General features: G+C 41.6%; 1 protein-coding gene across 14 annotated transcripts in view; it reads left to right on the forward strand.

Moving 5' to 3' along the window:
• Window positions 1-17,468, forward strand: part of ADGRL3 (adhesion G protein-coupled receptor L3) — a 490,192-nt gene that overhangs the window by 390,977 nt on the left and 81,747 nt on the right. For 12 of the 14 annotated variants that reach the window (XM_039710508.1, XM_039710495.1, XM_039710502.1 and 9 more), the window contains 2 exons: window positions 4,964-5,149; window positions 7,858-7,896. In XM_039710508.1, the coding sequence (XP_039566442.1) occupies window positions 4,964-5,149; window positions 7,858-7,896 (225 nt within the window). The remainder of the gene's footprint in view (window positions 1-4,963; window positions 5,150-7,857; window positions 7,897-17,468) is intronic. The other 2 variants (XM_039710505.1, XM_039710506.1) reach the window with 1 other exon arrangement.

Consider the following 17,468-nt stretch of genomic DNA (forward strand, 5'->3'; position numbering starts at 1 on the left):
AGCAATTCATTGGCCTCCTGACATTTACTTTAACTTTATTGTTGGTGCCTACCATGCCCTCGTAACGGAGCGGGAGAATGAACTTGCCAGTGCGATTGAATTATGCACTACTACCCGGGTTATTTCTAGAGTCAAGCAGTAACAGGAAGCAAAAAGGTCAGCTTTGGAAACATTGCATCATCCTGATCATGAGGTCACACGTTCAGTCTCTGCCTGTTTGTTTTGCCTCTTGCTTTCATCAGTGCCATCCTTAGCTCAGCATGTGACTTGCCTGAAGACCTCTCTCCCTTGCTGCAGCTTTCAGCTGTGGGTGCTGCCTGGGAGGACAGGCACTGCAATGCTCAGCTTCAAACCTCTGGAAGAGAGGAGGCCTCCTTTGTAGTGGAACAGAAAAATGTGTGCTCTTCACAAATGCACAGAAAGCCTCAATCTGTAAATCTAACGCACCTGCCCCCCATGCCCTCCTGAGTCGGCTGGATCATGCACTCCCAAAGAGCAGGTGAACCTTAGGATTCGTAGCACCTCCCTGAGATCTTGTAAATCTGCTTTGGTCTGTGTTAAAAGGAGAGTGAGGTTTTGTGGAGGACATCCCCACATCGTTGTGTCCCAGGTCTTGAGGGTGCAGTTGCAGTCCTGATGGCAGAACGGTGAAATCCTCCATCCAGGCTGCTTTTGGCAGTTTGCTTTCAGAGCACCATCATCAATTGGATGGAGAAGATGCCACAGAGAGTGGCTTATTAAAGGGTCATTAAATGCAGTTTGAGTTGGTTGAGTACCATAGTTTCAAAGCCAGTTTTTCAGTGTTCTCTGGGTCTGCTGTACTCTCTGGAGAGCATTGTCTCTTCTCCCAGGCAGCTGGCAAAAGAACAAGAGGATGCAAGCTGTGCCAGGGGAGGTTTAGGTTTTTGTATCAGGAGGCATTTCTGCATAGAAAGGGTGATTTGGATTGGGCTGCCCAGGGAGGTGGTGGAGTCACTGTGTCTGGAGGTGTTTGAGGAAAGGCTGGATGTGGTACTCAATGCCATGGTCTGGCTGACATTTTGGTGTTTGTCATAGGTTGGACTTGGTAATTTTAGAGGTTTTTTGCCAACCTAAATGATTCTGTGATTCAGAAATAAAAAAGGAAAGGATGGTAGATATGCTCTGACTCTTATCTGTGAATGCACACACATATATTGAAATTCTGCTAGGGAAGGAAAAATGCCATGAAAGCTTTACAGTGTCAGAAGTTAGCCCACAGCCCCTCTTACAGGCTTGCTACCTGACTGCTGGGAGCTAATGGTGCCTTGTGAAACCTGTCAGATGTTTGTTCCTCCAGAAAACAGCATCAACTTCGTGGTCTTTCCAGCTGACCAGTCCATCTGTACGTTACTGTTTTTAAAAATCCTAGTTCAGTCTTTCATGCCATCTTTTTATTTTTTATATCAGTTTGCCTCTTCAGAGGCTGCAGGAAAATACTTTTGCCTTTATGACTACTGGTGTTTTAGTTCATTTGCTCACTTCTCAGCATATTTCTTATTTCTTCTGAATTTTCCTCCCTAAATACTTATCTTTTTGCAATTTCTTTCATTTTTATTCTACTGTCCTCTTTAGCAGTAGGGTTTCTTCTGAGAAAGGTAAGGCTGAAACAGCAAGCACTGCTGCAAGAAAGTCTTTGTCTTTCCAGACAAGACTCCCTGCTTCTGTTTGTTGGCCTATATGAAACAGGCAGGAGAATATGTCCTCTCCAAAGACTATTATTTCACGCTCCTTTCCCTCATAAAAAGGTGCAAGATAGTGGCACAAACTTGGAAAATGCTAGCAGAGTGTTCCACAGAGGGATTTCAGGTGTGCCAATGATCATTTGTGAATCTGGCCTGAATCCTGTCTTCCCAAATGGAAGAGGGGAGCAATTTTTTTTGGCAGGCCTATAAAACTGTGTTTTGTATGTTGGCATTATTGGCAAGAAACATGCTTTCACTCCTTTAAATTAGCATTCTGAGACTGGTTTTAATCTCTTTATAAAAGGTAAGAAAAAATAGGCCAAAAAACCGCAGAAACCAAAAATCTGCTTTCAAATTTGGTTTGAACAGAATGTTTTCTTTTATCCCAGAATCCTATTTAGATTTTAAATTTATTTTTTTCCTAATCAGGGTAGAAAATGTTAAAAAGTAGTCTCATATCAGGGAGAGATGTATTATTTTAAATTCCCTTTATTGTTCTCAAGCCTCACAGTAGAAGGGTCAGATACACATTTTTTCCCTACTTCTTCCTTGCCTCTCACTATTGACTTGAGCCATGGAGAACCTCCAGGGGTTGTTCCTGTATTCATCTGTAACTATGTCAGTAATTGGGTTGAAGAGTATTACATGTTTTGGAAGAAATAACATAAAGAGCTCATCTTTCATGCAGCAATAAGGAAGAGAAAGATGTGGAGAAGTAATTTATAGAAAGGAAGTAAGTTAGTAATGCATCCTCTTGGGTAGCAGTAAGCTTAGGTGAGCATTATATAGAATTAACCAAAAAAAAAAAAAAGTAAAAGGATGCAGTCCTGTTGTTATAAGAGACCAGATACTTATCTTAGCCCTGGAATATTCAGCCAGCGTGTGGAACTCATAAGAGAAGTTGGGTTTGACAACACTGCATAGGAGACACTTCAATTTCAGTGAAAAAAATTCAAAAGAATTGGGGAAATCAGGATTAATGTGTCACACAGCCATCATTCTAGACATCCCTCTCATGCCAGAGTGGAAAGAGTGTCTCAGTGCTGCTGTAGTGATTTGTAGCTGCATGTTATGTGTGACCATATGTAGGTGTGGAATTGTCAGCCCTAGGATGTAGTTTCATTACCTGCCAGCCAAAAACATTTTCCCAGAAGAATGGCCCATATGTGTTTTCAGGAAACCTGGGTGTGTAAGATAACTTTGGGTAAATATTTCTGTGTCCCAGGAGTTCAAAAACTCTGAGCTTTAGTCTGCCTTTTTCTCGGGCGTTGCTTCCATTGCTGCCTATTTTTTATGTTGTTTATTTGGCCTCAGATTTACAGTTTTTAGGGTCAGTCCAAGAGAAAAAGAAAAGGGTTAATTAGTGACCAGCCTTTATCGCTTTTGCAGGCAGATAGGAGCAGCAGCAGCCTGCAGGGAAAGAAAATCCTTGTGTTTGCCTTTGCAGTAGCTGAGCTGCATTTTCTCTGAGTGTGCCAGTTTGCAGAGGTGTATGGTCCAAGGGAAAATGTGAACATCAAATACTGGGTAGTGGGGTTTTTGGTTTTACTGTATCTATAAAAAATATCTTGAATTCCCTCAGTTTTCTGCAGAGCTTACACAAACACAATGTGTCATGATACATGCTAAGCTTCAGCAGTGAACTGCAGGAAAATGTTGAAATTGATTTCTTTATGTAAAGGGATTTGATGCAGTCATTCTTTGATGTTCTGAGAGCCAACAGCAGAGGTCAAAATTCAGCCTCTGTGCTGATGTGTGGCTTCCTTCAGCTGCTTAGGAGAGCAGGCAGCTGTAAGAATAGGATCTGGTTTCTATGGCATTAGTCTTCTGTGTAACAAGAAAGAAATAATTCAGTTTTTGAATATATCTTATCATTGCTCTAATGGGAAGAACAACACATTATCTCCTTTATTTATCTTCTCTGTATCATCATATGCGTTAATTCCCTGAAGATGAGCATATGAACATCTTGAGTTAGATTTCATTAAATCAGATTGGCTTTTGCTGTCAAATTGATGGAAGTAAGTTATTCATTTATAACTCAGCTAATTGATTTACAGAGAGGTAGAAGCTCAGCCTATAATCTTTCCCTAGAATCTTGCTTTTATAATAAGCACCCGAAAGTGAGGGAACAAGAGAAATATCTGATTTCTAGCTGTTAGTAGATAAGACAATTGAAAATTCATATGAAAAGCACAGCAGAGTTTGCCATTGAGTCTGACAGAGAAATGGGAAATTCATTTATGTGTCATCCTGTATAATTTCTTCTTGTCCCAGGCATATTCCACATGGATTTGCATTCCAGATCACAGACTGGTAGATAATGAATAAAAGACCGGAAACCTGGTATTTTTGTAGTGGGCTGCTCATGGAAAGGAGATGGGGCAAGCTGCCTTGCCCCAAATACCCATGTCACAGAGGAGGAAAGGGGTACCAGATAAGGAGAGCAAAGCAGAGCAAGAAAGGGGGAAAACCACAGAGAAAAAGTAGGAGTTTCCCAAATAATTACACGGTTAATTTCCCTGCAGGTTATTTGTGAGTCTTGTGGCTCAACTAGATGATACAAGTCTTTCAGTAGAAGATTCAGCCAACCCACCTGCTGGCTTTTCCCTTCTAGTGGATCTCTGCTTGAGCTGTTTGCTCTAGAGTTAGGATGCTTTCACATGTGCTGAGAGTCACTAGCCTCATTATTAGTGGCTAGTGTGGCAAGTGATGCCAAGTGATAAATTAGCTTCTGATCATTAAATAAATAAGATGGAAATAGTGAACTTTTTGCTCAGCTGTCTCTGGGTTACATAATTATTTTTGCTCCTTTTACAAGGAACACTTCTGTGCAGAAGCTGTAACAAAAATCACCTCATAAAATTCTGGAATCAGAAACTGCTTTTTCTTGATAGGAGAAGCTACTTACATTGGGTTTTTTTTAAGTGGCACAGTAAGCCAATGGGACAAGCTAATTGAAGCCTTCCTTAGCACGGAAAACCCATGGAAAACAGTGCCCAGTGAGAAGAAATTGTTGAAGCCACTCTAGTTGACTGGAAAAGCCATACTCAAAAAACTATTCGTGATCAAACCACAAAGACTCTTGTTGTAGTTGACTTCTTGGGAAATGCTTCTATTCGTCCCTCCTCCTCCTTCTTCTCTTTTCTTCTTCTTCTTGAGGGGAGTTGAGCTGGTTAACGATGTGGGGTTGGAAGGCACTGGAGTGACATGTCACCGGCAGCCGGGGACAACCTTTCCCTCTGCTTTCTGCCCCGCAGATGAGGTCGGGGGAGATGGCTGCCAACATCGCGCGGGAGCTGGCGGAGCACACCAGGAACCACCTGTACGCCGGGGACATCGCCTACTCCGTGTCCGCTATGGTCCAGCTCGTCAACCTGCTGGACGTGCAGCTCCGCAACCTGACTCCCGGCGGGAAGGACAGCGCTGCGCGCAGCTTGAATAAGGTGGGAGCGACGGGGGCTTTTTAGTCACAGCCTGTCTCTTAGCCCCAGAAGCACCTTAACTGCATTGCAGCAGTGTGGTTTCTGTGCCCACGGTTTAAGAAGAGTTATTAGTCCTTTTGTAATTTCCAGAAGTAAGTGGAATTGCTTCATAGCACTAAAGGTGCTAGGAGTTTCCAGTTGTGGGAGGAAACATGAGCTGTGGACTCTGTAAGAACGCACTTAAAGCTGAGGGTTTCCTTAGTGAAAAGCCCTCTTCATCACTGAATCTCATGTAAACACATGGGATGGGATTTACCTAGGATTATGACGGTGAATTGTGTGGGCCTGGTTGTCAGGACAAAGAGCAGCTGGACCCTGGTGTCTATGAGCACATGGTTATATTGGCCACCCAATTAAAAAAAGACACAGAATTTTGTTTTCAGCTGCATATCAGACTCTGACAGTTCTGGCTTTCATGTAAGCATGAACAGAACTTGGTCCCAAGATTATATGAGGAATAAGTAATCCCAACTAAACCTGAAATTTCCTAGGTGTTTTATGAAGAAAAATGCTTTTCAGAGATGTAATGTGGTATTTTTTCTTGTAAGTTGTTACCGCAGACTGATGCTGTTTTAAATGCAAAGGGCTTCAGGATTGTTTGAGATTTCAGTTGCATGGGAGCTGAACTCCTGCATCTCGTGTGCTTTGCATGTGCTGTGAATTGGGTTATCCTGATGCTTTTAATTAGTGCTGCTTCCAGCCATTTTATAACAACATAGGTGATAATTGTATTAACTGTTACATCAGCATAACATTGTTTGTTATAATCATACCCTGGTTCTTTGTTGAAATGATGGTGGTGTCTGACAATATTAGGTAAATCCAGCAATTAATGTCACTTACTAACAGGTTTCATGGTTGTAGTCTGCTTGTTCTTCTGGGTGCATCCCAGCCACACCCAACATTTTGTCAATTCAGCTTTGCAAGCACATATTTTTCATCTTTGTTTTTATCTCATCTTAGGATATTTGTTTCAGTTACGTGAAATGGGGCTGTATCATGGGGGCAGGAATGAATTTCTGAGGGGAGGGGAAGACTGGGCAAGGCAGAGCTCCTCGGCTCAGCTGTCACTTCTGGGGTCCCCGCTGCAGGTTTCTTCCCCCTGCCATCAGCTTTGCACAAGCAACACATACAAATCAATTGCATTCCACATTAAAATTCTGGACCACGTGAAGTCCTGCAAAACAGCGATGCGACTCAGTGATCCAAATGACAGGCTCAGTAATTTACTTGCTCTCATTCCCCACTTAATTCTTTAGAAGAGCAACTGCTCTGTGTTCATTTAAGAATGCATGAATTCAACTTGGAAGTAGTATTGGGCAAACAAAAGGCAGCAGAGTTACTGCTCCATTTTCCTCTTCACTGATCAAGAGTATTTAAAAAAAAATAGGAAAAAAGTAATTTGCAAAGAATTTGGTTTAGTGCTGTTTAGTCAGAAAGAAGAAATAAAGTAAGCACTAGCTATTAAATATCCTTTTAATCATTAAAGGAAATGTGCTGGGGATCTGAAAGTAATCACCTGTGCTCTTTTGTGCTGGTGGGTTTTTTACAAGCTGATGTACAACAAATTGAAATAAACTGGCATAATCAGAATTTTTAAAAGCTGTCATCTTTCAGGAACCACTTTTCTGTCACTAAAAGCTTTATGCTTTCCACTGGATCAGGCTTAATTAAGGTGATAATTGTTCCATTTCAGACTGGGAAGACCCCCAAGTGGATAGCTCTGTAATTTTCAGCAAGGCTTTCTTTGATCTCCATTTGTTTCTGTAAAGTTTTCATACTGGCCAGATTTACCCAGAGGAAGATTTCTAATGTTCCAAATTGATGAATTAGAAATTGAAATTAGGCATTGCATGATACCTGGGTGTATTTTGTTTATTTCAGAGCCTCAAAACTCTCGAGGACAAATTTGGCTCTCAGCTGCGCTAATGGGATGGCACTGCTGTGTGTTGAGAGCACAAGTTGTCCTGAATCTCTGTTGATGTGCAATTTCCAACCAGGCACATCAGCAAAAACAAACCCAGCCAAGCCAGTGGCTCTGAACAGCCTGGTTTTCTGAGCTTTCGTTGCAGTGATGCAGATCTCACCAATTCCAGCTCACTGCTGCAGACTGCCTGCCAAGCCCCAGGTCTGTCAGGATGGGTCCATACAGATCCAGGCTGTATCAGGATGCAGTCCTGCAAAAGTCTTGCTCCCTGGGGTTGGTCCTGCTCATCTGAAGCTTGGTTATATTTCACTGTGGTGTCAGCACTGTCTGACTGCAGAACCCGCACTCCTCTTAGGCAAATAATCATCAGCCTCATTCTTTTCAACCTTGTTTGACATGGAAATGTCACATGTGATCTCCAAGCTCTAAGGAAAACATCACGTCTTGAGTATCTCTACTAGACTTCAGAGTCTTCTACCATCTAACAGCTGCTCTTGCAAAGTTGCCAGTCTGTGCTGCACTTTACTGAAAAAGGACTAACCCACATTTCTGGAGCCAGCCCTTCCAGTTTTCCACTGCTGACTAACTCATGCTTACTCCTTTAGTTTTGTTGGTTTTTCAGGAGCTGTTTAAGAGAGAAATGAGGGGTTTTTCACAGGCATTTTCTTCTTTTTTTTCCCTTGTTCTGTCACTAACTTGTTTTTTCTATTCTGTCTTTAATCTGCTCTCTTTATGGACTCAGCTTCAGAAAAGGGAGCGCTCTTGCAGGGCCTATGTACAGGTATTTCTTGTGTTTTTAATACACGTGTCCAGTTGTTTGACTGAATGATTGTGAAGTGGGTCTTGTCTCTGTGAATGATCTGATTATTACCACCTTTGTGGCAGCAAGTTCTAAGGTTAAGGTTACAGGATAATAATGTAGGTTTTTACCTCACCGACCTGTCTCATTTCTCTCAGACTTGACTGAAATTTGGGACAAAGTCTCTGAACCAGAAAGTGGAAAAAAACACAAGAGAGATCTGACAAGTTTCATCTGGCCATCTGAATGAGCAGGACAATATGGAGATGTGCAAGTAAAGAATGCAAAACTGCTGCTCACAGAGATGTCTCCAGACCAGCTGGATTTTGCTTACAGCATGTCATTCATGCTGCTGCCACCCGCATTTCCTTAGTTTTCCTTCTTCCACTATTACACTTCTAAACTCAGAAAAGTTCAAAGTGGCAGCACTCAGCATGAGGGAGGAGGCAGGATTGGAATGAAATGCAGAGTGTCTCACAGAGAGATGTTGGAAGGAGGAGAGTGCTGCAAACAATGCACAGGGTGATGAACATAACATCCCATGAAGTTCACCCAGGTCTGGCCTGACTTTCATAGGCTTATGTTGTGTTTGATGTGAACAAAGTCAAGCCTCAGCATTCTGGAAAGATCACACTTGTGGGCTTTTCAGGAGTGGGACCTCAGGCTATCTTATTAATCCTGTCACCTTGCCTTATAGCATTTGCTCCAGTGGTTTTTTATATAAATCTGTTTGTGTACTGTAGGTCAGTTAAAGCTGTTCTAAGAAATGTGAATATTTTACTTTCTAATCTCTGTCTTGTGCTTGTGAATGTTGATATTGTTCTTATGGGTGGTTGATCATTATTTATATGCATATGTGAAATGTGCGTAAATGAATTTATTTCTGGAGGGGGCTGTCTATACCTGCATTTTCTTGCAAAATTTCACTTCCTACAGTCTGTACTGACTTTATTTTGTGAGCACAAATTTAATTTAGCAAATGGGATTAGATGGTCTGGATTTCTAGGTTATTAGAAATGAAACGGTACCCCTCTGTGCTGGTAGGCTGTCTTCCCTTTGGAAAATGTCATGAGATAAAGTCACATGTTCCCTTCTATATACATTAATGGATAAAGATGAGTTACAGAGTTACATATCCCTTGCCTGGGATCCCAGAGAAAGCAACTAGCAGGCATTTGAAGGAATTTAGGAAAGTTTGCAGTGCAGTGCTCACTCCCAAGCTAGCTGCCTTGTGTACTGGTGCCACTGGAAATGTGGTGAGACTGCTTTGACTCTGGGCTGCAGAGTCCTGTTGGGGACATTGGGTGCTACATGATCCATAGCTGTCCTTCCCCCTGGCTGCAGAGGCATTCTCCACAGAGCCAATGCACTTTTCTGCTCTTCTGTCTTTTTTCAAACAGTAGTGATTGGTGAGTTTAACACACTCTACAGAAAGCTTGGCCTTGATAGAATAAAGCCTGAATTCTCTGCAAAAACTTCAGCTTACCCTTAATTTCAAGGACTCCTTTCCTTTCACTTGGAAAGGTTGCTTGCATGTCTAAGCATTAATCATGCATCTACTTCTTCAGTAGATAAAAACTGATGAAAGCTCATTTCTTGAGCTGTTAAGTATGGGTATGGACAAATCTGGTATATGTATTGAAGAGGACAGTCCTGTAAGAGGGCTTGAAAAATGAATTAGATTACCTAATTGAACCTTTCCAGCTCTGCTTTGTACTATATGGGGGTAAAGTAGCGTATCTCGACATATTTTCATACAGTATGCTTCCATGTGGAAAATTGTGTGGCTAAAGTCATCAAAAAATCTGGTGAGGGAGAGGTTGTCTGTAATAGCAATTAGATGTGACTGCAGATAGTTCTGTTACAGGCTACTCATCCTTTACCAGGAAATGTCTGGGCTGGCTGAGGGAATTTAGTAGAGATTTTTCAACAAATCTTAGGTGATGGCCCCCTGGGCTTTGTAAAGTCAATGGAACATGGGAAGTCACTGGGACATATGGCATTGATGGCAGAGAAATAGAGTAGTCAACTTTGCTGATATGATCTCCTCATGCTGATCCCATTATTGTCAAGAGCATCCCTGGCTGAATTTGGCTCAGAGGGCTGGAAGTGTACCTTCAATTCTGTGCTCCCTAGACAAAGGAAGGTGCAGTATGAAGTTTATGCAAGAGATGTCCAGAAACTGTGAATATCAAAAGTGCCATTGAGGAAAGGTGCTTTTTTGGAAGGAGGAGGGTGACCTGAGAAGATAATAATTGCTAAAATCAGTCTTACCGTTTTCTTTAGGCTAACCAATTTAAGTAGCCAGGACAGAGTCCCTGTAGCAATTGGTGTGTAAAGTCCTCTTAAGCCCAGAATAAATTACTATAAATAAATATGCAAAGTGGATGGAGAAATTTTGCAAGTTATTCAAACGTAAAACTGGGAATGCATTATCAGATTATCACCTCATCTCTTCGGGTACCTTTAAAACAAACATGGATTTAATTTGTTCATTTTCACAGAATTTGTTGAGTTAAAAGCTCAGGGATTTTATTGACTGGAGATAGAGGTTACAAATGCTGCTTCTTTAGTTTCACATGTAGTAAATGATCTTTTCTTTTTCTCAAAAATCCAGTAAGAACCAACCCATGAGGTGGCATGATGAATATATATTAATACAATGACTGGACAGTTGCTGGAAGATTTTTCAGTCATGGTGATAGCTAAGAAACTGCTAAGTGGGTTTTAATTTGTGATACTAATTAATAGTCAGCTGAGACTGAGCTGACCAGGGTGTATAAAAAGGTAGCAGAGTGGCCTCAGCAAGATGCTCTGTTGGCAAAGAGGATGGCCTTCTAGAGAGCAGAGATCTACATCTCCTCTGCCCACCTTTCTGAAGTTATTGCACTCTGTTTTGGGAAGGGGATGGAAAAGTCATCATGTGGGAGAATGAGTCACAATGGGTGATGCATTTGATTAGCATAGCTTGGTTTGGTGGCTGTGATATAAGCTGTTATGAATTTTCTTCAGTTTTTTTCAGTATTTATGTTTGTTCATTTTCCAAAAGTTGTTGTCCTTAATCTGAAGCACTGGAGTTGTAGAAAACAGAAATCATTTGCCTTTTGGGGATTGTGAAACTGGGTTTGGTGTCACAGATTTCTTCCATGTGCCCCTCAGCAACTGTCATGTGCTTGGTATTTTTCAGCTCCCCAACATAAAATGCCATGGATGCAGTTCTCCTGTCCTCTAAGAGCAGAGATGGGGTAGTAAAAGAAAAAAAAAAAAAGAAAGAAAAAATTCTAAGTACTCACATAATGTACTAAGTCAGGCTGTATTAAAACAGAAAACTTAAACATGGGGAAAAAATTAGAGAATTTTGCTGATTTAGTAGCTGGAAACACAGGGTTTATTAAAGGCTCATACCACACCCATGCTTGCAGTCTCTTCATCATGTTCATGCATCTGATTGCAAAGTCTGAGCTCACCTGCTTGCTTCACTTGGATTTGTGGGCTACAGCTCTGGGGCATCAGGAGGCCAATAAATTTCCCTTCAGCGCCAAACCAGAGGCCTCTTCCCATGTGAAATTGCGTGCTGCTTTTGGGATGAGGATCTTGGAAGACAAAATCTTCACAGGGTTCCCATTCTTTTGGTTTATTTTATAAAGTCAGTATGAGTTGTTTTAAAGCCAGAGGCTGGTGAATACAACGGATAGTGTGAATGGCAGCTTTGTGGAAAGGGTGGAGGGAGGCAGGCGAGGGTTGCTTTTGCAGCATCTTCCTCATCTAATGGAGTTTGCTGCTCTCTGTTCCTGCCATCCTCTGAGCTGCCCTGTAAGTCAGCTTGCCTTCTTTTGTAGGTCTGCACTGGTCTGGATAGCAAATGGCAAAGATGATGGAGATGCCACCTGCCCCTTGATAATTACAAGAGCTTCTGGGTGCAGGTGTCATCAGAGCCACACAGGAAGCCAGCGCTGAGAGGATAGCAGGCTCCTGGTAGCAGTGGCAAGAGGTTGCAGAGTTGTCCTTCTGGTTCTCCTGGAAGTTTTCTGAACATTTCTTATTTGAAACATGGGCTGTTTGAATTGCTGCAGTAAGCAAAAATGGAAAGGCTTTCCTCAGAGGATTCAAGGCATTTAGACCTGAGCAGAAGAGACTTTTTTTTTTACTTTGCTAACCTAGTAGTTCTCATCAGATAAAAGGTGCATCTGGGACTTAGCCAGTACTATTTAAAGTGGATTAATTCTGTTTGTCCTACTTCTCTCTTGCTTGCATGATTGGTCACAGCTTCCATGAAGACTAAACGAAAGAAACTTGCAGCTCTGAGAAGGAGCACAAATTGAATTATGCTGTGTTTGCTTGTGTTCTTGTTGCCCCTGTGACAAGAAAGACTCTAACCTCCATTTATATAAAAAAAGAGGCAAATTAATGAAGGTTTTCAAGTTCCTTGTTTGGTCACTTAATTGGCTGTATGACAAAGAGCTCTGCAGTGTGTGTCAAACAACTCTGAGAGTTCTCTGATGATTTGTGCATTGCTTGACTCCTGATGCTATTCTGCACAGCCTGTCAGGCGAGGTATCGTTGTTAAAGTGGCTGGAATAAATTGGCTAGCAGTGAGCATACAATGTTGTATATTAACTATAGCTACAGGGAGTACTTTTAGCTACTTTTTCAAGAGATCGAGATGTTTGCCCATCAGCATCAAAGTGCCTAAAACTTTCATTTAATATAATTAAAAGGACATCTGAAAGAAGTGTGACTCGCAGTGAGGTTCAGTGGTTTGGTAGTCCTTTGTTAAAACTCTGTGAACCTAATATACTTCACAGCTTGAGAAACCTGCACTTGATTTGTGTCAGCAAGAGTGAAACTAGAAATCCTCACCCTGCATGTTTCTGCTGCAGTGAGCCTGTTGTTAAGGGAGAGGAGGATCAAAGCAGCAGCCTTGGGTTTGCGACCAGACTCTAAAATTCATCGCATAAATGTTAAAAAGGAAGGTGACCCCATGTGCATCCACCTACAACCCAGCTACACCTACGGTTAGGTTTTCACATGGCAAAACCGAGAAAAAAAATCCCGTGTTTTCTGTGTTGTTCTGTGCTTACTCTCTGCTTGAGTCTGAGTCACTCGTGGTATCTGGTGTCACTGGTAAAAAGTCTGAATGTAAATTGCCATAGGGAGCAGCGGGAGATGTCCCTTTGATTTGAGGCACTGGAGGGAAAGGATGAGTCTCACAGACTCCCCAGGAGTTTTCTTGAAGGCTGTGGATATCCTGTCAGAGGCATTTTCCTTTCTTGCTACAGCCTTGCTTGCTTCCCTAGTGTAATTACTCTAGCAGTTGCCTGTATGGTTTCAAATCCCAAACAGTAGGGCAGCAAATACTGATGATTCATAAATGCAGTTCTCAGCTTATTCTGCAGGGAAGATCTCATTAGATGAAATAGATCGTATGTTATTTCCTTCTTCCCAATCAATTCCTTTTATGTCAGTTCTACAGATGCCTTCTGACCTTAAAATATTCTTCCTCGTATAGTAACTAAAGCAAAACCATAACCTGTAATTTGTAACCTTGTTCTCTTTCTCATATCGCCTATTATTTTTTGCATGCTCCCATTAGGAGATTATTGGTAGTTCAAGGCCAAGATTGCAAACCTTGCATACCTAGTAAAAGACCATTAATTCCATAGTTAAGCATTTCGTAGATGGCCTAATTTCAATAAAGGTCAGTGCCTTTCTTCTCACTACAGTGAGTTCTCAGCACTGCTGGAATTCAGGCCATTTCTGAGTCAGTACAGTTCCTGTAGCCACAGCATAAACACTTTCTGTATAGTTGAAGAGAGAGAGTTGCACACTCTCTCTTGGGAGCCTTTGCTCTCAATCTGGGGAGCAATTTTAGAAATTTCTCTGCATGGTCATGGGAAGTTCTCTTCCTGCCTTTGCCATGAGTACTAGGCTTTGTCTCAGTTCACCAAAACTGATACCATCTGTTGCCAATCACCACTCTGGTACCAAATGTAGGCTAGTGCTTCTGGCTTAGTTTTGAAGACAGAAGCAAAGATTAGTAGTAGATATTCTAAGGATTTATTTATTTTTAAGCATTCATTGTGGCTGAGCTCCTTTCAGTCTAAATATGTTTGTACATTCCACTGAATATTACAACAGTTTTGTGATGACCGTGTTGCTTTTTAAAAAACATTAGACAGTGGCTTCCCTGTAAGAAATTGTCTCCATTGTACTTACTGATGCTTTGACAAGAGACAAATTTTGATATTGAATTAAAAGAATAAATGGCAAGGCAAGAAATCATCCAAGAGTGAAGAGCCTTGTCAGACAGATTTGAAGGCACTTTTCAGCAAAGAAGTAGGATTTAAAGCCATCATGTAGCCAAATGACATTTTCCTTGTTTAGGCAGCTGAAGAAATGACATGTGCATCTCTTTTTGTCCTGAAGTCCCACACAGCAGTTAGTGTAATCATTTGATTGATGACGCCTGTGCAGTGGGGTTGAGGTGCTATTCATTTGCCACTCCAAAAAGACATTTCGTCATCTGGTCCCTTTCAATGCAATAACCTTTCCAGAAGTATTTGTGTTCCCACATCCATACTTTCATGCTGGTCTTCTCCTCCTACTGTACCAGGTACATTCAGAGTTAATGGGAGTTTCTCTTGTACTGGTAGTTCTTCTGGCCAGAGGCAAGAATCAAACAACTTCCAGCAGAACTTGCCAGCAGAATTTGTCGTCAATGGCATTGATTGTGCCTTTAACTCAATTAGTTTGGAGGCTTGCAAATATTGATAGCTTGAGGAAAGGGTTTGTTTTAGCTCTGGGTGTTTAATATGAATACAGAGCAAAACCAGCTATTCTTGAGCAGGGAGACAACTAAGCTTTTTTCAAGTACCACTGCTTTCCAGTCAGAAAAAAGGAAAAAAGTGCATAGCATTGTGATCATTGTACCATATCAACATTTCAGTGCATCTGCTCTTTGATGGGTTTTTCATTTGTGCTGTGAAGTGTGGGCCTGAAAGGAGTTTTGTGCTCTTTTTCTCTGATGATTTTGCCATAAAACCTCAAGCTGTTATAAAAAGTGGGTGAGTTATATGTTTGCATTTTTCAGATAAAGACAACGCATTTGTTTTGGAGCTCTGTGGGGAGACCTCAGGCAGGACCAGAAACTCAGGCCTTAAGCGTGGCCTGAGGCTGTGCCTGTGTGATTGCACTCTGCAGGCTGAGCACTGCTGTTCTCAGGAAGGGGAACAAATCTCTTTATATGAGTCTGTGCTGGCAAACACCTTTGGCACAGGGGTACCAAAGCGCTGCTTGCTTCATGCACCAGCCATGATTTTAGCCTACCTATGCAAAGCCATATGGCTGTAGCTCCTTATATCCTAACTCTTGAAAGTGCACTGCATGAGATATTCCTGTGAGATCAAGGAAGCATCAGCAGTGTATGAGACAGGGCTTTACAAGTCATAAAATTCAGATGTTTTAATTAGAGATGTCATTGCAAAAGTGGTACTTTATTGCCCTGTGCCACTGTCCTTATTCTTGCAAAGCTGTTATAGGAGGTAAGTGTTTGATGTAAGTTTCTTGCTAAATAAAGTGTACAGTGTGTTCAGTCTCTTCTTTAGGAGATGCTCCTTTGTAAGGAAGGACAAATTGCATATTTGAAAATTACTCAACAGAAGGATTCAACCAATATTGCCTGTAGGACCTGCTGGTATTCACTTGCCATAAAGCAGTATTTTCTCCAGCTATAGGTTTGTTGAGATTTTTGATCTTCCATCAGCTACTCAGCAAGAGACCAAAATGAACAATAAAGGTTTAAAGAGATCCTAACTCTAGGAAAGCTGCTTTTTTTCTAAGGTTAGGGCTGCTATGCTTAAGCACCGTGACACATTGCAGTCTGGTGCCAAATTTGACAGTGAGCTGAGTACCTCTAACATCTCGTGATTTCCAGTGTTGAGTCCCAGTTAAAGAAAGATTTTACATTGCAAAATTATTTTTAATCAAAATTATTTTTAATCAAAGTCTTGGATGTTGGTACAGTGAGAGAAAATTAAATAGATATGGTACCATTGCATATATACAGAGTTTAAACCTCCTAGGTTTTAGCTGTGTGCCACATAGCCAGGTGCTTTCACCAGACGTTTCTAGAGGAAGAGAAGGAGAAGGAGAAGGGGAGGAGAAAGGGGAAGGAGAAGAGAAGGAGAAGGGAAAGGGGGAGAGGAGAGGAGGGGAGAGAGAAGAGAAGAGAGGAGAAGAGAAGAGAAGAGAAGAGAAGAGAAGAGAAGAGAAGAGAAGAGAAGAATAAATGAACAAGCAAAATTCAGTTTAATGAAATGTAGCAGCTGTCACAAAAGAAATCAATGGGATACATACAACTGGCCTTTTAGTAATGCATAATTACTGTAAGGCTTCTAATTAATTTCCTTTTTACAATGCATCTTTTAATACCAATTTGTAAGTGTCTAAGAAGGAAGGTTTACATTTTGATTCTTCTTTGTAACCTCAGGATAGAACCAAGAAACCATGAGCACATGCACTTGGGGAAAACCTCTGTCTACAATTTATTAACATTTATTTGTGTTGGACATACAAGCTGTGGTTCTGTATAACCATATAATGAAAGGCATCACCATCATGGGATTTGTCTTTTGTGCTCAGCAGGGTCTTGCTCTTCTCTCGATGTCCAGTTGCAGTCACTGCTGGGGACATGAAAGGTCCACTGTGTCTAAAATTCTGTGACCCAGGATGGTTGCTCTTTACAGGCTGGTAATCAGATGGTTTGGCTTGGCATATATAGATACCCTGACATCACAGAGAGCATAAAGCTGTGCTGTGTGTCTCAGCACAGAAAAATAGAAAGTCTGCCCTCTTGGCTCTCTTCTGCCATGCTCTTCTTCCCTCATTTGATCTTAGCCTACAAACAAGCGAGCTGTGCTTTATGAAAGCTTTCTCTTGATCTAATTTGAGTTACTTTTGTCCTTCTCCTGGTGCATCTGTGTGCTTGTGCTGTCTACTCTTTAAGTAGACACAGCATTGGTTTAGTGCTGTGCTGTGCATGGTGTTGAGGTATGTTTGAGCTCCATGCCCCACATTTTTATTTTGCAGGAAGCTCAGCTGAGTTGCATTTGCAAGGCGGATCAGGCAGAGGAAGAAAAGAAAACCACAGGAGATATGTAGTTCTTTAGCTTGGGAAGCAAGGACAGGGTCTTCAATAGAGGTCATGCAGCATTCTGTAACAGATGTTTGGTTCTTTATGGATGGCTTTAATCTCATGTGGTTTTGGGTAAAATGGGGATAATCCTTGGGGTAGTTTCTTCTACTTTTTGTGGGGAGAGAGAAACTGGAGAGTATCTGGGCTCCCTACTTGGCTGCATGTTAAATTCTAGAAGTAGGGTGGGATGAAACTAAGTCAGAGCTTTCCTATCTCTGAAAGTCCCCACCTTTACCAGGATACCCAGGGATCTCAGGCAAAACCTATTGAGCCATCAGCTCCCAAGCACACCTATCCCATGCCTTCTGCATTTTGAAGGTTCTCTCTCAGGGCTAAACCTCCTCCAGCTGGTCACTGAGAG

This window comes from Passer montanus, unplaced genomic scaffold (assembly GCF_014805655.1).
Source record: "Passer montanus isolate IOZ18808 unplaced genomic scaffold, ASM1480565v1 scaffold23, whole genome shotgun sequence".
Lineage (NCBI taxonomy): Eukaryota > Metazoa > Chordata > Aves > Passeriformes > Passeridae > Passer > Passer montanus.